General features: G+C 40.3%; 1 protein-coding gene across 1 annotated transcript; it reads right to left on the bottom strand.

Moving 5' to 3' along the window:
- Positions 1–201: 201 nt before the first annotated feature.
- lrrc38b (leucine rich repeat containing 38b) lies at positions 202–22,327 on the bottom strand. Its single transcript, XM_074639339.1, has 3 exons — positions 22,124–22,327; positions 20,731–22,002; positions 202–3,294 (listed from the first exon to the last, which is right to left on the bottom strand). The coding sequence occupies exons 2-3, from the start codon at positions 21,356–21,358 to the stop codon at positions 3,047–3,049; spliced, it is 876 nt and encodes a 291-aa protein (XP_074495440.1). The 5' UTR covers positions 21,359–22,002; positions 22,124–22,327; the 3' UTR covers positions 202–3,046.
- Between the last annotated feature and the right edge of the window lie 2,964 nt (positions 22,328–25,291).

Genomic DNA, 25,291 nt, shown 5'->3' on the forward strand with positions numbered 1-25,291 from the left:
GCTATCTTGTGGTTTTTAATGTTTCCGTCGGACACGTTTTAAAATGAGATCTCTGTAAGAAGGTCTCGAATATGCAATTGATGGTTGCATGCATGATATCATGCTAAAAGACTGAGGCTAAGGCTGCATTCGCACCATATCAGGGGTTGTGTCACTAATGGTCCATTGACTGCACGGCGGTTAATGTCAACCTCATGGATTGCTGGTTATGTGATTGCCCACCGCAGTGTGGCGTCACGTTGCGTTCCTCCAAAAGTTGATTCTGTTTCTATTTTTACGTCAGCCGCAGCCCAAACACACTACCCCTATTCAAAATGAATGGGAGGACTTTCATTTTCACCACACCAACGGATCTGGTGTGAATGCAGCCTAAAGTTACATGTCCTATAGGTCAACATCAGCATGCTCATCAGTTGTTGATCCATGTACAGGACATGTAAACACATGAGCAGCATTGTTTGTGTATTTCACGGGAGAGCTAGTTAGCCTCATACAGTATTGTAAAAAAAAAAGAAAAGTTAATTAAAATCGTATTTGCTCTAAAAGATCCCTTGAATAATTGCTATCATTAATCTGAAGCCTGATAGTAGCATCTTGGCTCACATCCTGTGGTCAGTCTTGAACAGGTATTTTTCTAATGTAACCTGTAACATCAAAAAATAATGTAGTAAGCTAATAGCATGCCCATTGCAATTGGAAGAAACATTTGGTTACTACTGTAGGAAGTAAGCCAGTTAGCCGGACATGCTAACCTTTGCAGCAAAGTTTAATTCATTCCTCACACATTTGCTCTTGTATTTTAGGGTTTTGAAAGACTACAAAAAAAGACGCTAGCCTCCAAACTCTTACGGAATATCGCCCTTCTTTGAGCCCCACGCACACCGCTTCATTCAAAGCTGGACAGGCCTGTTGACATGCTACAGTTACTAAGCTATGATTGAACAATTGCTGTTCAGAGTGTGGGGGGTTTAGCGAAAGGTCAATGACTGTTAAAAAATGGACTTCCAATGGGCATGTGCCTTGAATTTGTCTTTAAATTTATACACAACATCCATACAGTACAAACCTACATTGTTTATAGGATGTGACAATACACAATAATGAAAACATACTGCGGCAATACAGGATGGTACAACATGTGAATAAAAGTGTGTACTAGAATCCCTTCCTGTCAAATTGTTGTGCTTTTATTGATGCTGATACCAATGAAAATAACAAAAATAAATAAGGCCATATTTATTTTTTGTCATTTCTGCAAAATGTGCTTCACAATGCTGCACATCCAGGGTTACGACCACGAAGAAATTATAACTCCATTTGCTCACGGCTCTTTTTATATCTGCTTGTTTGCATTTGGAGGTTTGACATTCTTTCTGGTTCATATCTCAATTTTGCTGAATAATTCATGCCTTACAAGAATGTGAGAAGCAATGCAACATACCTTATAATCTCTGGGAAAGAAATACTCCAACTCTGAGCATTACAAATGCTAATAATGGATGAGGATTTAAACATACACGACGCAAATAACAAACAGGAACCCATCCTATTCAGGGTGCTGCATTATTTAATTTAGATTGTACTGTACTGTACTTCTTGTGAATGCAGATGCTGTTGATACAGTGAGAGTTTTGATACGACACCTTTCCAGGATATCAAATATGCAGCTTTACTACAAGATATTGGAAGATGTTCAGTAATAGGAGAATAAGCTGACTGAGTATCAATTCTGGATATCTTAAACAAAACAAAAATGTTCCATATATTCTGAAGTCCCTGTTGAAATTAAAGACTATCATGTTTGAAGCAAAGTAAGACAGCTGGTTCTAGGAGAAAATGCTAATCTTTGGAGACCATAAATGTTGAGTATAATGTGTGTATACAAAGCGCGATTTGGCTATACGTAGTGCTGCCTTCCCTACCTCACTAAATAACACATCATCCACAACAAAGTCCTTATATGCAATCTCTCCTTAACCTACTCTTTGGCAGATGAAGACAAAACCAGTCTACATAGTGTAATTAGGGGCTCGCCAAAATTAGGTTCACCATATAAAGTGCGTTATTTGACACAATAGTTATACGTAGATTCTATTTTAATACCGTATTTGCCATAATTTTCAAGATTATATTTTATAGTTCTACACAGGTCACAGTTATCAATCTAAGGAACATACAGTATATCCTCTTGATTTATATGTTTGCTTGACTGTACATTGTTATCTTTTGTACATTAATTTGTGATTATATAATGAATATACTGCTGAAAGACTCTCTTCCTGCCTACAGCACAGTTACATCTCGCCATTATCCAGATCCTTCCTGCTCGACTGTCACCTCTGCCACTGTCTAATTTTACACGCAGAAGGAACAACAGTATTTGCCAACGGTAGAGTGGCTTGTGAACCACTTTTGAATGCGAGTGAGGCTGTCCAAAAAAGACATTGTAAAATGGCAGGATATGCCAGCATATCATGTTATAGGCAGTTAATTACTGAGGTCATTGGTTCGGTATGACATCCTTTTTTTATGGGATCACGGATTCTGCCCTAAAGCCCCATGAAAATCATCTAAAAGTTTGCCCTAATGTCACTTTACAGGATTTCTGTCTAATGTGATTAGAGGTTATCGCCTTGTCTAATACTAATGTGACAGCACTGCAGCAACACTTCTACTCTTTCACTATAAAGGTGTGAGCCTCACTATATTCACGAAGGCCTTCAACATCGAGCCAAGAGCCAGTAGCCATAAAAGATGACCACAGGCTGTCACAGCCAAAAATACGATCTCTGTAATATCATTCTGCAAGTGGAGCAGGGCACACACTATTTCTTTTTGGCTCATTCTTGGGAATGTCCTTCGTTACTATATCTCATGTGCAAAGAAAACAACTGCAACCGTACCAGGGCAAGATCCTACCGTTAAACAGTCCTGGATGTTCACCAGGGAGGAGGCAGCATGAAACTTAGCGCACACTGTCTGCGTTGTGTCCTCTCATTGTTTGAAGTACCAGGACCACGTGGGCCCTTAAAACTGAACCCAATTCTCACTCCTCACTCTCTTCCTCATCCCCCTTGGTGCCTTTACTCCAGCGCTGGAAGCAATGAACAGTTGAAGCCAGGAAGAAGCTTGTCATGATGGCCACCACAGACACGGAGATGCCAGAGAAGATGATGATAAGCAGGTCTGTTAGAGTCAGTGAGGCCTGGCACTCACGGAAGCTGTCCTTGGAGAGCTGGGTCAGGGATACGCGTCTGCCGTCCATGGGGAGGGAGCACTCCATGCCTTCCACCCCTGCATTGAAACAGGAAACACGATTAGACGAATTTACTAGACATGCTTAAGTTTCAGTGACTAATGTCATATTTATTGACTTTTAGATGAATGTATTCAGATGGCAGCCACTCAGAAATGACATCATATAGAAGAACAAAGACACAGTCAGGCTGAGTAATGTACTGTAATTCGTAACTATATCCCACAAAATCAATTCATATTTAATACATGTAATCGTGAACCGGACAGTACAAAGAGTCACAAATGCAAAATAGGGAGGAGGTCAGGGTAGATGGGTGGGTTTTATCCCATGCCAAACCAGAAGTCCAATTTGACTTACTTGTCACATAACTTGGGAACTTAATTAACGTCACTTCCGTAGTTATTTTTTTCCAAACGTTGACTTTTTTGTCGCTTGACTTCCGAACAAAAGTAACGTCCCTTCCGTAGTTATTTTAACGTAGACTATGATCTTTTCCTAAACCTAGCAAAGTCGTTTTGTTGCCTAAACCTAAACAGGTTGTTTCCTGTGAAGACGGAAGTTTATTTTGAAAAGACTGTTTGCATGTTACTAGCTAAATTGGACACGTGTTGCTGGACATTCATAGGAAAACGCACAAAGATATCAACAAAACATTGAATGAGAATATGTTGACAAAGCTTGAGCAAAGTGCTTTCTGTACACAACAAATGTAAGAACTCATTTATTTGAAGGTGATGCATATTTGCCCATTAGAGACGAAGCTCACACCTGGCCAGTGGTCTGAAATGATAAGGTGTCTTGTTTGTACTCGAGTATTTAATTCAGAAATGTTGTGTTGTAAAATATGTGAATTCAACAGAGCAATGCAGTGTTTTTTTCCTAAGAGTGGGAGCTGATTTAATAACTGTAAGGTCAATCAGAAGTCTTCACTTATGAGATGAAGTTGCACTGTGTATACAGTACACCCACCCACGGCACGACTGTAGGTTCTGTGGAAATAAAGTTGAAATACTAAGAAACTGTGAAGCACAGTGATACTGTAAAAGTATAGTCTGCTGTTAACTATATATATCTACTATACGGAACATTTAAAATTATTTCATTTGTACTGTTGGAGAGGCTTTATTTTTGTCTTTGTGTGTCTGTAGTGCAGTGTAAGCTGCTAGATGTGCCTCTGACGAGAGAAATTAGTTTGCATCTTGTGTACATGGTTTGGAGAATGAAATAAACCTCCATTTAAATCATTTTAGTTTCAGCTGCCAGCCACACCAGGCAAATCTCTAAGAGTACACGTCCCCATTAAATATGACTGCTGGTTGCATCTCAGAGAAGTACTGATGCATCAGTAAAAGTCTGAGACAGGGGCACCTTGACCAATCTCATCTCGAGATGAAAGCACGATAAATCAGTGAGTGCTGCTCTCGGTCTCGGTCACTTTCACGTACTTTATTGTTCAGACATCATTTAAGTGGAAAAGGACAGTTGACGGTGGCCTTTTGTATTTCAAGGGTACAAGTCTTCCAGTAAGCCTTATTTTCCAACTCATGACTACAAATGAGATCGAGACTGGATCATTAGCATAGGTTTTAAAGAGGACACATCATGAAAAACTCACTTCTTCAGTCAGTGTGCTCATACATTTGGGTATCTGGAGTTCCTACCAACCCAAAATCTGTGAAATAAGACAACCCAGTCAGTTTTTGTGGGCTGCCTAGATCATAAAACATGTGATTCAACAAGCCATTCAGATTTGGCTCAATTTCCTATATCACATGTAGGTTCATTAGAATATACCGCCCCCCATCTGACTGGTGCGCTCCTTTTCATACAGCCAGGGCACAATCCGAGAAGTGATGACAAGCGGCGATGGAGGAGCATGCCTCTTAAATGGAGGGGAAAACATTTGCCGGCAACTTTATTCATCAATTTCAGATTGCATTGTTGCTTGGCAATGTAATCGAGGTAGGTGTACACGCTGCTTTCGCCACTGGAATTGAGCGGGGCATCCGGCGTATGTGCCGGTTGATACGCCTTTTAAATGGCGTTCAGACTCCGCCTACTTGCCGCACCGTAGGCATACGCCACCGTGGTAATGGTGCGGACCCAGTACTCCCCTTACGGCTTGCAAAGGTGCACCATATTTTTCTCATAAGCCAATCAGAGCAGACTGGGCTTTCTCAGGAGGGGCTCTTAAAGAGACAGGTGCTAAAACAGAGCGTTTCAGACAGAGGGTGAATACACTTGTATTCAGAAAGACAATATGAGAAAAATAATGTGTTTTTTGAACATTAAAGCATGTTACAAGTAAGAACCTGAAAATGAGCATGTTATATCCCCTTTAACACTGATACCACTACATTAGAGGGTGTTCACTTTCACATTACAGACTCTTTGATTCAGCTTGTTTTCCTGACAACTTTGTTAACCTTTGAGTTTAATTTGAAGTGCTAATTAGACACTTGCAATGCTGTTCCACGCCAATTAATAACACATACAGTACAGTATCTCGTAGCACTGCAAACACTTCAGACCATAATCCATACAGCCCTTCATATTGGCAATGTACTGTATGGAAAAACTAGACATATTGATGTGAATGTTGGCTTATAGGTGGGTAGAGATGAGGCTTTGCAATGTGGGTGGCTTCTACTGATACTGCACATGCAAAGTGCACACACTTGGCAGTACATCAATTCTGGGTCTTTGCTCAACAGTCAGCACAATTTGCAACATTCTTTGTTATAATACCAATATAATAGCTTCTGTTGTGATTTGCTAAAAAACTGCCTTAATTCAGAAATAAATCTGAATTTAAATGTGTCGTCAGTTATTATAGCAAAGTCAATAATAGAATTATAGAAGTATAAACTCATCATACAATAAAATAATGAAAAGATGTGCTTGCATTAGTAAGTTGACAACCTTGTTGTACAACAAACAGCTTGAAAACAGATTCAAAAGTGTTAAGTGACAATGGAAAAAGAAATAATGGAAATTTGTGATGGATGGCATGGAATTGGTTTCCATGCTCCTCTGACTGACTCGCTATAGTATTAATTAGGTTTGTAACTGAACTCTTTAAGAGCTTGATAAAACTTAGTCACACTAATCCTTTAATACAAGATACAGATTCTCACATTTCCTCTAACATTCAATTAGTACACACGAGATACACACACATACATGCACACATCAAAATGCCAAACTTACAGGCAAGCCATTACATTTTTTACTATATATTAAATGCATGTTTTTGTTGTTGACATATCATTTTCATATCTGTATTGTAGACGTACACTTCTGATGAAGGTCAGCCACAACATTGCACAATAGCACAATAGCAGATGGCGGATGTAGCAAGATAATTTGATAGTAATGAATGGCCTCTCCCTCTTATCAAGCTTATATTTAAAAGTGTAATGTGTAGGATCTGGTGGCATCTAGCAGTGAGGTTGCAGATTGCAACCAACTAAAACTGAGAACTACGCTGGCCAACGTGAAAACATGAAAGGCTGTCTCTAGAGCCAGTGTTTGGTTTGTCCGTTCTGGGATGCTGTAGAAACATGGCGGCCGCCTCCGTGAAGAGGATCCGCTCCATATGTAAATATAAAGCTAAAGAAAGCATACTTATTGATATTATATTCCATTTCTGCCAATAGATCCCCCAAAATGTTACACACTGGTCCTTTTAAAACAAGTAAAATACAATTGTTTCATTACAAGCATACTTGAAGAAAGTACTACAGACAGCAATAGATGGTGTTGATCATTGGGGGGCTGTTGTAAACATTTCCTTTAAACTCAAACAATGTGTTCAATTTCCAAGTCATCTTATCAATTAAAAAAAAAGAAGCAAACTGCATGCTGGACAAGCTCCAGAGAAAACTCAAGTAGCTTGGATCAGGATCACATCAAGTGAATCAGCGTCAATAATGAGGCTCCAAACTGATTAGGGAGCCAATACAAACAATCCTCGTGGAGCCAAAGAAGAACACACTGGTTCCTGGCATGATTTTAATTGTAAGGCACGTCTACCATATGTTGTGGGAATCGGAGATTAAAACCAATTCATAGCATACTGAGAGAAAACTGCTCAGTCAAACTGTCTGATTAACATACAAGTCTACTGAAGAGGCCAAACCAGTGCACAACACATTAAGAGATGATTGATCTGTGACAATTATGAGCTGAACATATTTTATTTTGTTTTAAAGAGGACATATCCTGCTCATTTGCAGGTTCATAATTGTATTTTGGGTTTCTACTAGGACATGTTTACATGATTTAATGTCAGTAGGCTACCTCTGGGACTGAAAATTTAAGCCAATGCTGAAGTGCCTTAAACTTGCATTCTTTTTTGATTGTATAGAAGGCTAGTTTCAAGTCTTCTTCAATACAGCATGATGTTCATTTAGTAAATTATGGTTCCATTTAGAGTCAAAAAGACCATAAAGCAGGGTATGCTTTAGGGCGTGGCTACCTTGTGATTGACAGGTTGCTACCACAGTGTTGTCCTGTCTGGGAGTTGTCCGTATTTTCTTTTAACCCTTTCACAGTGTGTTTTCAGTTCATGAAAGTTAATTATTATAACTACGTCCAGTCTATGTATAATGTTAAAAAAACACATATTTTTTCTCACACTGTCTGTCTGAACATACCTTTATTCAACCTCTGTCTGAAACGCTCCGTTTTAGCACCTGTCTCTTTAAGACCCCCTCCTGAAAAAGCCCAGTCTGCTCTGATTGGCTTCTGAGAAAAATAAGGGGCACCTTTGCAAAGGTAGTTATAAAACTGTGGGTGATATATTCTAATGACCCTGCTTGTGACATAGGAAGGGGAGCCAAATCTGAATGGCTTGTTGAATCACATGTTTTATGATCATGTGCGGTAATGATTCTAGACAGCCCTCAAAAAACTGACTGGGTTGTCTTATTTCACAGTTTGTGGGTTGGTAGGCACCCCAGATGATATGTCCACTTTTAATCCAATATTCTAAGAATTGTGTTTCCTAATAAACCATATGGCTCACACTTTAAAAGCATCAGTCCAAATCATTTCCAAATCATATTTTGACTCAGCAGGAAAGAATTTTTTTTTTTTACTGCGACACTTCCAATTTCTCTCACAGCCCTTTTTGTGAAAAGCAGTGGTTGGACATTGGGCTTTATAAACATGCAGTGTGTGATTATTGTTCTTCATAATTATACAGTGTTGTGAAGTTAGTAATGATTTATTACGACAGCCTCAGAGATTTTGTACAAAATAAATTCCTTCCAATAAATGGCTGCTACATGATGAGACATAAGCAGTAGAAAAGGGAATAAAATGTGCATAAAGAGTATTCAGAAAAGGCAGACAGAGACAGAATGCAGTGACCTCTGTGTAATTCATTTTCCAACAGCAGTTTAAGTAAAAAACACAAAATTCACCTATAATGTCATCGCCTCACGTCTTACTAAAGACAAAGAAAACTTTGAATACACCTGAAAACCCAATTTACTTGAGCACCTGTCCTGTCTGTTTGTGCTTGAGATACATGAGTTATATTCATATTCACAGTCAGAGTTCAGCTCAGAGACTTGGCCTGTGAGACAGTCCTGTCTGGTCTTGCCTGTCCTACAGTAGACGCTTGATTAATAACATCTGAGGCTGAAATTATCCAGGTGAACACATGGCCCCTGCAGGAGTTCCTGGATAATTACATATTGATCAATACGGAGTTAGTGAACAGAACAGGACAGATACACAAAGATCGACAAAGTGTCATATTAGTCTCTGTATGAGCACACCAGAAAACACCAGAACCTACACTTTGGGCGTCTGAAATGTATATGCATATATATTTTTTATATATTTGTCATGTATTTGAATACAAATGCACATTGTAGGTACCATACAGCAAAACACACAGGGTTTGCAAGGAGAGATAGTGGCTTTCCACTGCTGCAGTTAAGAACTAAAATTACACAATAGGGCACACAGGCTTATTACACTGCCAGACAAAAGGGAGGATTACTGAACAGCTGTGTATTTAGCCAAAAGTGGAATCTTCTGGAACAAACACCATAATTATAGTTTCTCAGCAGTATTACAGCTTGACGGTGACAAAATGAGCACATCTTTCACTGAGGGAGGGTGACTGTGACGACCTCTGATTAGAGATGTAGGAAACTGAGTCATATACGGACGTGCTTCCTTAATTTGTTGACTGTAGGTTGCTTTATGTTGAACAAAAATCTGTTAACAAACATAGCCTAACCTACGACAGCTTTGAAAATGCTTATGCCAAGTATGTTATGTCTCCCACTTACCAAAGGCAATTATCAGAATGTCAACACACCTCAATCAATTCAGCCAAATAAAAATGAGCCATTCTGTCTGCTGGTTTCACTTGTTAACAAACCACTACAAATGTGCCACACAATAAATGTGGGTACACTTTCCATTTACCATGTGTAGCTACAAGGCCATGAGGGTATAACTGCTACTGTATCATAGATTAATGTGTGAATGCTCCCAAATAAAGGGAGGTTTTGTTATGTATCCCATCCTACCGATACTGTGGGAATTACTGATTAGCTAGCTGAATAACAGTTACTGAAATATCGGCTGTTTGCTGTTCCTCCTCCCCCAACTCGTGTCTACACACTGGACCTATAGCTTCCAAGTAGGACTCAAGGAATAACAGGCCAAACAACAACAAATGTAAGCTGACTGACAAACAGTTGCTAACGTTAGTTGGCCAACACACTCTAGTTTGTGGTGGCAAGAGTTTGGGATTTTTAGCAAAGACCTATTTGTCAGCTGTTTACACTCAGAGTTTTGTATTATGTGTAATGGATGTCAAATGTGGAGCTTCACATTGCCAGGTATTCACATCACCTGCTGTTTAATCACACAGTAAATATATCAGAGTTTAAAAAACATTAAAACATTCATTTGGATTTTGAACATAACGTGATATAGAACTCATTTTAAAAAAGAGCAAGAGGCAGAGCAGTAGAAAGAGAGTCTACAGGGAATGAGATGAGTCAACTGTGTTTGGTGCTTAAACCTATAACTTTATTTTGTACCTACTTTATTCAATGTAATTCTGTTTAGCAGTGTTTGTGTTTGGGACTACAGTTGCAGACTTGAGTCTCTATGATTTGATGTTCGAGGATTATATGAATGGGTCAAATGCAGGTTGAACACGTGTTCTGTGGGTTTCCTGCAAGTCTTCTCCTTACTGTGGCAGAGACAAAGTTGATACATAAATAGTCACTTAAAAAAAAAGAAAATTAAGATATAATAATATTATTAATAATAATAATAATAATAATAATAATGGTAATAATAATAAATGTATTTGTATTACACCTTTCATAGAAATGCAGTGCAAAGTGTTTTACACAATAAAAACACACTAAAATAAGATAATAAGATGAAATACAATACATAGAATGCATAACAGAAGATGGGAAATAAAACCCACTGAATAATAATATTGAAATCAGTACCATATTTGCAGCATGCACATATACACCAACACTACACTGCAACACTGCAGCATAACAGACTGCGGGCTCATAAAGTATCCCAGTGGATGACAGTTTTTAATAAAAGCTACATCTACAGTGGGTCAATATCAGCGTTATAAATGGGTGAGCTGACACAGTACAATGTTGGAGTTCATAAATGACCCTAAACGCCACTGTGATCACAGGAAGTGTGGCCGGAGCAGACTACCATAGCATAATGTAACACAAATCATGCCCTAACACTATCAGGTATGTCGACCGACACAGCTATGTTACATTCCTGGCGCGGACATTTGATGGATTACATTCAGGATTACAGCCAGCCGAGGGGATAGGCTATCTGCTGTCTCGGCAGTGATTGATCTACCTAGCTGTGACAGACTGATATTGGAGGCATGTATCTCCTCCCTCCCTCATCACCACGCTGTCCGTCCAGATGGATCTCTGCACCAATCGCAAAAGGCAAAATCACCACAATCTTCCATCAGCAGACTCCTGCGGGAGTTGGCTTTCATGCTTAAATCCTCAGTCCACTAGTGTCTAGACAGTCCACCTAAATAATCCAGTTGTGATAATGACTCAGAAAATTGTCCCATCCCTGCTTTTTTAAATGAGATGAGTGTGCCACTCCAGTCCAATACTAAAGAACCAGGCAGACATAATTACAGAGACAGAAGAATCATTCAAGAGTCTGAGGGAAATCTGAAGGGAAAACGGTGTGGGATTCATACAAGAAGAGGGCAAGAGTAGGAGTTGAACAGAATGTGTGTTGTGAATGCACAAACTGACAAGCATTCATGTGACAGTGGGGTGAGGGTGAATCATTCAGGAGGGAATTCCTTCTGCGTGGAGACTCGCTGACATCACTGTACCATGGAAGGCATATTCAGAAGGTCTCATTACAAAAGCACAAATTCACACATAGAAACGAGCCAATTCCCAAACATAAGAGATGATAGTTAAAGGTGCCCTCTACAATATCCAGAGCATTAATATGGCAGTAAACAACTATTTGCTAAGTAAAATAGAGGAGTAATGTCTACCTGAGTAGAGAATGAAGTCTCTCTCCCTCTGTGTGTGTTGTAATCTGAGTTTTTACGGCTTTGTTGACATAGGTGGGCCGGCCGCGCATGCTCTTAGTGGGTTGTGTCAAGAAGGTAACCCCCAAGTTGCGAAAATCTCACGAAATGGTTAAGGGTAGGCATTGACCTTGAATTGTAATGGTTAGGATAGGTCGTCGGGCAGAAAGTTTCGCAAGAGTTTTTTCACGTTTTCGCAACTTGGGGGTTACCAAAACAACTTTTAGGACATGTGAGCGCATGTGAGCGTGCTGACTACTTCACGGACGCCGCTCTGACTGCTCTCATACGGCAGTTACAGCTGATAACGCCGTCCTGACCGAAGGCGATAGAAATGCTCCCAATCTCACATTTAGCACCGTTAAAATGGGAATACTATATGTCTTTTTACTGTCTTTTTAATCACAATAAATCGCATGATTGTCTATAGTTAATCGTGATTAATCGCAAATTAATTGCACATTTTTTTATCTGTTCAAAATGTATCTTAAAGGGAGATTTGTCAAGTATTTAATACTCTTATCAACATGGCAGTGGGCAAATATGTGTGCTTTATGCAAATATATGTATATATTTATTATTGGAAATCAATTAACAACACAAAACAATGACAAATATTGTCCAGAAACCCTCACAGGTACTGCATTTAGCATAAAGATATGCTCAAATCATAACATGGCAAACTGCAGCTCAACAGGCAACAACAGCTGTCAGTGTGTCAGTGTGCTGACTTGACTATGACTTCACCAAAAGTGCATGTGATTATCATAAAGTGGGCATGTCTGTAAAGGGGAGACTCGTGGGTACCCATAGAACCCATTTACATTCACAGTTTCAGAGGTCAAGGGACCTTTAGTTTCATATGATACCAGTATCTTCACTCTAGCTTTAAAAACTGAGCCCGCTACATTCTAAAAAATCGCTAGCAAAGAAATTAGTGGCATTAAAACAAATTTTCGTTATCGCGTTAACTTTGGCAGCCCTTCTTTTAACGTTTTCTTCTCCGTAAAAAGCACTTTGTCACAATTCATTATGATCAAACAGCTAAATATGCAGGTCTCAGCAATTTACGCTTCACACTCGACTACACTCAGACAGAAAGGAAAGTATATCCATCATCCACCATGCTGCACACTGCCAGTGAAATAAATCTTTCGGCTTTTCACCTTTTATTTCTGACACTGGCAGATTATCCCTTTCTGCTTCTGTTCATGCAGCAGCTGATGCTATCACACTGTGTAATTCCGTCCACCTATCCTCACTCTGCTCTCCCTTGCCAGAACTCTCTCTCTCACTGTCTCTCTATCTCACACCCCAACTTTAAATAAACATTAAATTAGGCCAAGATAAAAGAAGCTGTCAGCCTGTGTTAATGGAATAGATATTTTCTCATCACACACCCATAAAGATAGCAAGTGATGTCGTGTGGGGTCGTGCGGCATCATGTGTGCTGCCACGTCGGCCATATTTTCAGAGGTGCTCCTGCCGTGTGCTAACAGGATGTCTCTGGGGAGCAACTCGATAGGCTGTGGAGGAAAATTCAGACTTTGACCCCTGTCACATGAACTGCTACTTTGTAGTGAAACTGTTCAGGTCATGACTAGTGTTGATAGCAAATGCCACAATGGTGCTTCAGCCTCAGTCTCTCATAGGAGTTGGCCTGCCCTGCCCCGTAGGCAGCTCTGGCTCCAATTACCCTGGCCAATGTGCCGTAGAACTGTGTCACTCTGAATTATACATGGCCTTTGTTCATCCTTAACCCAAGAGCACTGGAGACAGCAGTGGATCATGTTTACACTCATCCATCCATTAAAACATTTATGAACCTGATTGGTGCTTTAAAAACATATAAATGCAGTTATATATGTGTTTGTCTGATAGTTTGCAGCTCAAAATGAATACATAACTGTATGCTGCGCATATAAGAGACAAAACACGGCCATGTGGAAAGAGATCTATCCGAAAAAAAGTCCTGAATTTTCTTCCGCCCACTCATCATGCTGACCTGCAGTAATCAAACTTATGCAAACAGAAGAGTCTGCTGCTTTGTGAACTTGAAATCACAGGGGAAATCAGGATGTGAAAAATGGAATGGGAATTGGGTTTACAGCATGGGCTCGGCAGCTGCTACATTATGCAGGCCAGCACAGAGGGAACCAGATATGTATCTCAGGATGACTTCTGAAATAGCAGTACAGTTTTGTCATGTTTCATTGACAATGTTTTAATTAGTTTAAGATTGTGTTTAATTATTCTGAGGGGGTCTGAAAGTTATGACATCCTGTGATGTCATCAGACAATTAACGCTACTGAGGAATCTGTGGACACACCTTGTTTTAACGGATTAGCTGATTCTCAAGACCTGTACTTTGTACTGATGATGGTTTTGAAAGGAAAAGCAAAAGCTTGAAAGAACTAACATGCATCTGTCATAATGTGTCCCAAATCCATTCTGCATGCTAATATTTTATAAGTACTAAATCTTTCTAATAAATCTTTGTTACAAATAATATAGAAGAAATTAATGCACTATTTTGTACTGACAGGAAATTATGAAATATGTGAACCATCAATGAAATGGCGCCTTGGAAAACTACTGCCATTCAGGAAAGAATAAAACGTTTTTGTTTTTTTTCAAAGATTTGATACTCTCACTTACTACTTTTGTTTTCTAAATTTCTTCTGGAGTTTACATTATTTCAACCAATAAAAATTAAATATAATAATAATTAAGGGATAATGTACAGCGAGCCGATGGTTGTTGTGAAATAAACCCTGATGGGGCGATGCAGGACCCTGATGAGCATCGCCCTGAAGGGGTTTATTTCACAACAATGACCCACTCACTGTACATTATCCCAGTTATTACATGACTACTTACTTAAGAAATCAATAATTGGACACAAAATGGTCCTCCAAGGTCCAAGTTCAGAACTGCGTCCATAGCAGCGGCCTTTTATACATAGCAACGGTCTGCTTTAAAGAAATAACAGACCGTATATTTAATTGACCAATCAGAATCGAGTATTCAACAAAGCTGTGTAATAATACATAAATAATAAATAGCTCAACATTTTAAGGACATTCCGCGTGTCATGGTAACACATTTTTTGGGTGTCATTTAAATGCCACATGCTTCACGTTGTGAAGCGGCTTATGCGTTTCATTTAACACCACATTGTTACCGTGAAACATAGTTATTTTAAGCCTACCATTATGGTTTTCCTAAACCTAACTAAGTAAAGTATGTACGTAAACAATGTAACATAAGTACAGAAAATACGTCATAAATGGCACTAAAATAACTCAACAACACTTCGGGATACCAACACCGGTCTCCTGGTTGAAAGTCTGTGTTCGTTCCATCCACCTCCCCACCCGCCTGCAGTCTTTCTCACTGTTTATTCTACGTCGCTAGCACTAAGCATAGAATATTTGCGAGGATACATTGCAGTCAGTACAGACTACATGGCGTACACATGACACACCAAGATCAACAAAGGTGTTATTGCACGCAAAATGATTTTACCGTGTCATTCATACGCCATTTGGTGAGACCGGGCTGATTCTTTACCATTTTTCCTTTATATTTTACGATGTTTCAACAGACATCGTCATGTTAGTTTGAACATACTGCATACAGAATAATTTTATAATTAGTATGTATGTAGAATTGGGATGCAGGGATCATTTGTGGGAGCTTCATCCTTTATGTGTTTTGAATATCAGTGGTGCTCTTGGTTTTAACAGAGGCCACACACGGAAAATTGAAACAGTAATTTTCTGGCCCGGTAACTGATTCGTTGTATGATGAATAAGACATGAGGGCGCAACACCCACTCGGATGGAAAAAGCACACTAATGTACAATTTAAAGAGCAATTCCCGTCTCTGTAATTGATTTTTCTCTATAATGAACGAGATATTAAGATGAAACACCCACAATCATGATGGTTGTTAGAGTTGATACATATTGGAAAGCTTATCAAGTCAACCTCATTCACTAATGAGTGTCTATCTGTTATTTCGTAACCACTTCCAACACGGCGTTCCAGGGAATAGGTCATCGCATATTTCCGTGATCGAGAGCTCAGTCATTATGTTAATTAGGTCTGGCAGTATGATGATGCATGCATGTGTGGACCGACCGTGTTCGGAAGTATGTACTTAGTGGGACGATGGCAACGGTAGCCTGCGACTCACTCACTATAATCCTTCCAGCTACTTTGTGTTTGTTTAAAGGGGATATATCATGCTCATTTTGAGGTTCATACTTGTATTTTGGGTTTCTACTAGAACATGCTTACATGCATTAATGTTCAAAAGATACAGTATTTTTTTCTCATACTGTCTGTCTGAATATACCTGTATTCACCCTCTGTCTGAAACGCTCCGTTTTAGCACCTGTCTCTTTAAGACCCACTCCCGAAAAAGCCCAGTCTGCTCTAATTGGCTTGTGAGAAAAATATGGTGCACCGTTGCAAAGGTAGAGACCTTTCTCAAACTGGACCAGCACCACTCCCACTCCATGATGTTTGTAGTCGCACTCACAGCTGAATGAAGCACCCTTCTGTAAGGTGCAGTGTATACAGTAAATACAGTGGCATCGTTTGGAACGAACTTCCCTCTCTCCAATGGAAACTGTTATAACATTTCATAACCGTGATTTTGTATCAAGCAGAGAGGATGTGCCAAGGTGCATAGTGTTAAGAATAAAAAGAATATGCAATATACAGAGAAACTAAAAATAACACTTACTTCCATGCTTCTGTGGTGGCTTCTGTTTATTTATATATTTATGAGCTTGGTTTTTGCAACAGTGCCTATACAACACTTTTACAATCAAGTGACCAGTCTACTGTTTTCTACAATGGACAAGGGTAGATTTGATCCTAAATACAATGTAACCATTAGTTGTTAACGTCTGTATGACAACATTAAATGTCTATTTTAGTATGAGCAGTTTACGTTTGTACAGGTAGTTGCACGGAACTTACATTTGTATGGAGCGTGTTTCATGACGCAACACAAAACGCCGTTGCACGTGGTCAGTAAGTCGGTATCGTAGCAGGCTCGCTGTTGGAGGGTTATGTAACCCACTTCTGCTCCCCGCTAATTGGTTTGGGATGGAACCTAATGTGGCAGACCCTCCACGCGAACGCGTAAACTGAGTGGAAGTAGGTAGGGTGTAGGGTGTAGGGTGTGGTTTGAGGAAGGCCCTAGATCTCAAGCCGTGGGTGATATATTCTAATGAGCCTGCATGTGACATAGGAAGGGGAACCAAATATGAATGGCTTGTTGAATCACATGTTTTCTGATCTAGATAGCCCACAAAAAACTGACAGGGTTGTTTTATTTCACAGTTTGTGGGTTGGTAGGCACTCCAGATACCTAAATGTGTGTGCACAAAACACTGAAAAAGTGAGTTTATTTATGATATGACCCCTTTAACATTATTCTGTAAAACACGACAACTTTTCCTGCAGTACTCAAATCAGTCATGGAACATCCACAGAAAATATTTGTCACAACTGGTAATTCAGGGGTTGCGTGGTTAGAACTTTACTCTAAACGTCTGCTGGTGGTGACAGATTGTCCTTATATTTGTAACTTTCACGTTTTATCAATTTTATAAGCAAAACGACATGCACTATATTCCATTGTCAATGGCATTTGCTAGTTGGCTCGTACTCTTGACTATCTTACAGTAAGAAAAATACGGCAACTATTCTTTGAATTACACACAGAGGAAGACAAAAACTTGTTTTAGAGGATACTTTTGGTTCAGAGAAACATCTCTTTGACCTCTCTGACCTGTTACAGAACTAATTTGCATCGCCTTAGAAGAGAAGAGCCTTATCCTAGCCTTATTCCTTTTGCTAAAATGTTATTTGCCATCCAATCCCCCTGCATCATTAGCATTACAAAGTACTTTCCAGATACCTTTTTATTGGCCAACGAAAATGATAAAATAATACAAAAGACCAAATGTAGACCACTTTAGATGTCCCATACAAATGTGTGTGTGTGTCTGTCAAAGCCGGTGGACTCGTCTCTGGGGTCATAAAGCAAACACTCACTGATGGCGATGTAAGAGCTGCATATGAAGTGAGATACGCATTACTAACTCAATTTGAGTGTGTGTGTGTGTACACTGGGGCCAGTTGGCAGCCATGCCGCCAGCTTGGCCAGGCCTTTGGCTTCTTCTTTGTTGTTGATGTCTGCCTGGCCAGCACTACTAATGCAATTCATTATGCCTTGCAGTTGACAACACTTAGAACCCGTGATTAATGCATTTGCAGCCTGTTACTAAGGGGAATTAGGTATTCCTGCCAGTTTATCAACTTTGCTTCCTCACAGGCCCAAACTTGTCTGTTTTTGGGGCAAATGCAGAGAACCCTCAGGGGTAAGCTAAAGCAGTATCAATAGCACGGTACACCGTGGCCTAAATGTATATAAGGAGTTTTCTTTTGTGAGTTGTCAGCAGTTTGCAACAGCCAGACACTTTTTAGGGGAGTTGACTTACAGGTTTTGCAAGCCGGAATGAGATTTTCATTTTAATTTGCAAATTGGAAAATTACCATTTTGTGATGAAATCTTTTGCATAATTACAAAATGACTTATATCCATATGCAGGGGCTTTGATGTGTAACCAGTTTATGAGGTTAAAGGTTCTCTATATGATATCCAGAGCATTGATATAGCAGCAAACAACTATTTGCTATGTAAAGATCTAGAGGAGTAATGTCTACCTGAGCAGAGAAGTCACTCCCTCTGTGGTCTTGCATTTATATAGTGCCTTTCTAGTCCTCCGATGACTCAAAGCGCTTTACACTACATGTCAACATTCACCCATTCACACACACATGCATACACTGATGGCAGAGGCTGCCATACAAGATGCCAACCAGTGGGTGGCATCCGGTCTCTAGTACCAAAATCAGATCAGTTCTCAACCTCCGGGTTTGAAAAGTGAAGCCAATGCGGAAGTGCTTTAAACTTGCATTCTTTCTATTAGCCAGCAGGGGGCGACTCTTCTGATTGTATAGAAGTCTATGAGAAAATGACCCTACTTCTCACTTGATATTATTACCTCAGTAAACATTGTAAACATGAGTTTATGGTCTAAATCACTAGTTTCAAGTCTTCTTCAATACAGCATGATGTTCATTTAGTCAATTAAAGTGTAGCGTCCACACTCCGGTTCCCCCCAGGGTAACACTGTTTGCTCTGTCATTAGTGTTGCCATTGTGTCCACTGTTAGCACTGTCCGCACCATTAGCCACAAGCTGCCGACTCAGCTGTCGCCATGCCGTGTCATACTGCGTGTCATTCATGCCGTGCGGAGGCAATAGAAATGCTACAAATCTTGCATTTAGCACCTTTGAGAAAAAAATAATCACATCTGGAGTCAGAAGACTGACTTAGTCCACGGCTATTCATGCTTTGGACAAATAAGTATTTTTTACAGGTCAACATCTCGAACCCTAAACAACCTTGGAACATTGACAGATATAAATGTTCCCACTCCTTATCTGTACACCTTCATACATAACACCCTGCACCCGGACATTGTGTACTTTAAAAACTGAATTATGTATAATACACCTTGAGCGTTCATGGGGCATATGTGCCAACACTACGAGCCACATTCATATATAACACTCAGATTAAACCAAAATATATCAAATCCGCACTCTGATCTGAATGTGATAACAGCACAAGCTACTAGTTATATGAGGCTGAACTGTCAGGTCTGTTTATTGTTTCTCTCCTCTGCTCCCACGTGCTGGCTTGCACTTGTGAGGTAACTGCTGTCTGTGTCCTTTCCTAAGGGCATTAATAGTAATATACATACGGCTGACCTTCAGTAAAACATTTATGGTTTGCTCTGAACAAAAACCTAATTATGATTTGTCAAGAAATAAATTACTTCTGACAGGTGTTTTTTTCGATTCTATACAATCTAGTTCAACATGAATAGTAGTAACATAGAGTTGACCAATTGTGATGGTTTAAGTTTCATCCAGGACATATCTTGCACACTTTAGAACCCAATAGCTTTGAGACCAATCAGCTCCATGTGCGCAGATCTCACAGTACAATACTTCTAAAAAGTACATGGTGATCTCCTTTTGTCTTGTGTTGTTCCTCAGATGGACATGCACACATTCAGATTGTCTTGCACACTCAAGCACACCAAAACTTCAGTCCTGTTATCTAACTCAACCCTCAGGCTGAATCACAGTGGAAGACAGAGTCTATAGTATGAGCCTAAAAATTCAGAGCAGAAAAGGAGACAGGGTTTGATTCTCATTGGTGTAAGAAGAACATAATTGATGATATTGCTGAATTACAGTGTCCACCAAATGGAAGCTATTATATAAAAACGTATTATATAAATAAAAGTCGCAAATTGATCGATTTGACTACCACGCAGGATAGAGGTCAATGTGTATATAAATGGTGAAACCAGAGAAACTACAAGCGAAAAATCTTAATATGAGTTGTTGTTTCATTTCTTTTTCTATATTGGACAACGCTGCATTTTTTAATTGGAGTCTTGTTTTGGATTTTAAATTAATCAAATTCAAAAAGAAAAGCTCCCTTGTAGCCTTCACTTTCAAACAAATGCTATTGTCTCATATAACAGTCTCACACATTATATACTATGGGAGTGGAGAAAGAAAGAGACAGGATTAGAACAAGGGAGAGGGAGGGGGGGGTTCCCTCTCCTACGGGGAAAACATAAATAGACCGGAGCAGTGTTATGGCAATGGATTTGCAATAATACGGTTGTATGTTGTGCTCAGATCCGCTTTATTTGGGTCAAGCACATGGAAAGCGAATGCTTCTTAGATGTCGCTGCTTACCGTTTGGAAGCTTGTTACTGTTCTCCATCAGCCATGCGAACAGGCTGGCAAAGTTGCAGTTGCACACCCAGGGGTTGCCCTCTAGCCTCACCGCCCGCAGGGAGGGCAACTGACTCAGCGCCCCCACCTGTAGCGTGGACAGTGCGTTGCGCTCCAGTTCCAGTTCTCTCAGAGAGGTGAGGCCGAGGAAAGCGTCCTCGTTCACCATGCTCAGGTACGGGTTGTTGCCCAGCCGTAGTTTGATCAGGCTCCGAGACTCCCCGAAAGTCCCCTTGGGGATTTCAGTCAGATTGTTGCTGCCCAGGTCCAGGAAGACCAGCCTGGAAGAGGTGCTGAGGGTCCCCGGTTCTATTTGGGAGAGGGAGTTGTTCCGGAGGTCCAGGTAGACCAAGTCACTGTACAGAACCAGGAAGTCCGAGGGGATGCGGGGTATCCAGTTGTCGGACAGCAACAGCCTGCGCACATCCAAGGGGATCGCTTTGGGTAGACGGGTCAGCCCACGTCCGCTGCAGTCCACAGTGTGAGGATCTGGGCACATGCAGGATGTTGGGCAGTTCACCCCCCGGGTCCATGAGACAGAGGACAGCAAGATGAGGATAAGTTGGAGCCAGCAGACACATGGCAACATGGTCAAGGGGGTGAAATGAGTTATGGGGGAAAGAGGCTCGGGGTGAGGGTGAATGGGAGAGTTAGGGTGGGGGTAGAGAACAACAGGGTGAGGGTCAGAGGGCAGGAGATCAGGACAAGGGAGGGGAAGGGGAGAGTGAAAAGGGGCGGATGGGGATCAATCCTCGAGTGGGAGCATCCTGCCGTTGTAGAGATGGAAATCTGGAAGGGCTCGGGAATTGCGAGGAGGCAGACCGGCGGTGAAAACTGTTCTCCGGGAGATCATGTAGCAAGCTGCTCGCATGGAAAAGCAGACTGCCTGCTTTGAAGGAGCGAAGAGAGGGAGATAGTAAACAGTAGGGAGCGGAAGGGCAAGAGAGACAGAGCTTAACAGAAAGGGGAGGGTGGCTTAAGAGAGGTAAATAGACACGAGCGAGCTGGGAGTGATGAGAAGCCAGGGGCACAGACGAGGGAGAGGGGGGTTGAGGAGGGGGCTCCGTCCGCCACGCTACCCCACGGTTGATCTGGCGGCAGTGACAGATGAAGACAATAGGGTCTCCGGCACAAAAGGATATATGAAGCTGTGATTCAAGCATGACAAGCAGAGAGTAACGTCATTGCATCCCTCCATTAGTCCCAGGTCTCTGTGCAGAAAAGCCTGACGGTCTGAAACGAGAGAGAGAGAATCTCACAGTACATCGCTCATGTGTGTGGTAAGGTTGTCCCCCACCCCTCCTTATTATTCCCTCTCTATCTCCCAATGCAGCTGCAACATGCTGTCCAGCACCTGTTTCAAGGCTGCGTTGCCGTGCAGAGAATCCAAACGTCCAGGCAGGAGCCTCATGGATGTAGATCGCAGTGCTGAGCTGCACACAGCCATGCCAGTCCGACGACTGCCTCTGAGTCTACCGCGGTTTATCTCGTGCCCTCTCCCCTTCTCCTTGATTCCAGGGAGGCGTGCCTGAACCACGCTGTCAACATGTGATGTCACTTCCCATAGTGTCAAGAAATGACGATCAGTTGTATCTGGAAAAATCAGAAATATGGAAGACATCTATCTATGATGCTGTTACAGTCGCCTTGCCTTTCTATTCACCTGCTTTGTAATCCATTGACAATAGCAAGTCGGTACTTAGACGGTAAGCCTCACCGGTTCAACAATTATTATGGGGGCATTATTGTAGCAGAACTATTTGCAAATGTGTGTGGAGAGTTGTTAATATCAAATGTTCGCATTCACAGTTTTGTCAACACATTTACAGATTTGTCTACCCATTTACAAATCTGATTAATCACACACTGAGATTCTGAATACACATTTGCAGATTCCTGTACACAATCACAATTCTCAGTGCGCATTTAGAGATTATTTTACACATTTACAAATCTGATGCACACATGGATTGAGATACAGTTACAACTCTCCACAAACATTTGCTCCAATAATGGCAACATACAGCCTGTCCTTTGGAAAAGCTTCCTTAGTTGTGTCTCCAAATGGAAAAATTGTGACCTGTTAAAATATACAGCATTAACCTTTATCCCTGTATATTTACTTATTTATTCCAGCATTAGCACACATGTTTTGGTGTAGGAGCAAAAATGCCGTAACAGACCACCAGTCCACTTGAAAATGATCTTTATGTTAATAGATCTGCCTTTCCATTCATGTATTTTTATGACCTTAACATTTTGGACGGTAAAACAGAGGTGATATGAGACTCAAACTATAATGGAGAGAAGACGATTAATTCAGAATGTGTATTGAATTTCCCAGATGGGATTTGCTTCAACAAGTAAATGCAATCAGACCGAGGTTGTTGCAGGGAGTCGGCAAATTAGACCTGCGAAGACAAGGGCAGCGTGAAATTTCTAAGTAGTGTTGCCATGGATGGTAATTGTGGATTTCCAAGTAGACAACATATTCACAATGCAAACGTAATACATTAACAAGTTACACACATATTATATTTAAGTGAACATTATAAACACCTGCACTTCACAACAATCAGGAAAATTGCAATAACATCTAAGTCACTTCATCACAGGTAAACTAATAATACCACTCCTTCCTCGAGGCGGTCCACTCAAGTCAGATGAGTCTGCAGCTTCTGTGATGTTTACTTTGTGTCACAGAGACGATAGCAGCTCTTTCATCAGAGTCAGCATGTATCAGCCGAACAACAATAAAAGCTGAGCTGGCTTCGATTGTTTCCTGCAAACACATTTCAACATTTCATCTTGCTTTGATTATTCAATTTAGTGGTGCTACTGCTTTAAATATAATGCTTAAATATTTGCTGTCTCATGGATGGTTTGATGTTCTCCACCCCCCAAAAAAAACCCATTGTTTTCATGCAGTTTCACAGTGAATGATGTAACTGATCTCTAGAGAGTTCTGTCTGAAGTGCCACTTTGAAAGAGAGCCTCTGACTGTATAAAACAGAACATAATTAATAATTGTTATGGCCTACTTGAATTACAATAGACATCATATCGATATCAATATAGAGATATCATTATTTTTAAATGTGTTGTTGTTGTTTGTTTGGTAACACTTTATATAACATAGCATTTATAAGCTGTATGTAAACATTTAATAAACGGTTAATAACACACCAATGTAGCTGTAAGCTATATATTCATATTTGTCAAAACTATAACTCCTCCTGCGGGTCCCCATAAGTGGAGGCTGGTGTATAAACAGATAATGAATGATAAAACACAGTTGTAATAATGTCTTCATAGGACAAGTTATAGTTATAGTTGACAAATACTGAACATTAATAAATGCTTAAATGTCCTTATATTTTGCTTAAAATTACAGTATGTTATTAACCATTTATTATATGTTTACCTAGTGCTTATGAATGCTAAATAGTAGGGGTTATACTGAAGTGTTATAATTTTTTTTAATAATGTTATTTATGTGATGACAGTAAAATACAGATTGCTGAGAATGATACTAGTATTTTCAAAAAGAACATTTCTCAGATTGTCTTATTGATATCTGAATTTCTGCTGTACAAAAACTACTCATTCTTTTTCCTTTAGTTCATCTGATTAATGTGTGTTGTGTATACTAACCTCTCTTGTCATTTCAGACCTGACATTCCTCACCTGCCCACTAGGCGTCACTACTGAGTTTCACGCCTCAGTCACCTGACCCAGTCATCTATCCACAAAAGCTGCTTCTCTTTTACAATCAGTCTCAGCATATATTATGTTCTCCCCTGTCTGTACCAGATCTAATTACCATTATGTCTCCCTATTACCGCTTCTGATTTGTTTTCCTGATCCGACTCCTTTCTTGTTGCTCACTACTGCCTCGTTGACCTAGTAAACACCGTTTTATCACACCTGTTGTGCCTCCTGAATCTGCTTTTAGGTACCAGATCTGTGATCCAGTGTTACAATGATGTAAGATGAGATGTCCATTCTACATCCTACTGCAACCAAGGCATGCTAAGGTGGAAACAAAATGTTTTTTACCTACAAAACAGTGTAGATTGTGTTACATTAACTGACTCCTGAATGACATGAAGGTGGGCATCCAATATTGATAGTGGGATTTGTTTGTTCAGGTCCTGTTGCCATTGTAGATGTGGGTATATGACTGATGCTTGGACTAATATTTGTCATTCAGAGCAGAGTTTTTTCATCATTGTTGTATTTTTACCTCGCAGCTGCAAGGAGAGAACCACAGGGAAATCTTTTCTTGGAAAAAAGGTACATATTCAACAGGATAACACACATTTCCTCTGCCCTGTTTCTGTCAGCTGATTAAGTGCAAAGCAGCTCGGATGAAATGGACTTAGAGATACTTAAAATGGAGATGCCTCACATTGAAATGCAACTAGAGCACTGCCACTGGCGGATATAATGGCCACTCTGTTGCTGAGGGGAGTCATGTTGATGTCCAATCCCCAAATGTGAATCCCCTAGGTCTCTTGAC

Source organism: Sebastes fasciatus, chromosome 1 (assembly GCF_043250625.1).
Source record: "Sebastes fasciatus isolate fSebFas1 chromosome 1, fSebFas1.pri, whole genome shotgun sequence".
Classification (NCBI taxonomy): domain Eukaryota; kingdom Metazoa; phylum Chordata; class Actinopteri; order Perciformes; family Sebastidae; genus Sebastes; species Sebastes fasciatus.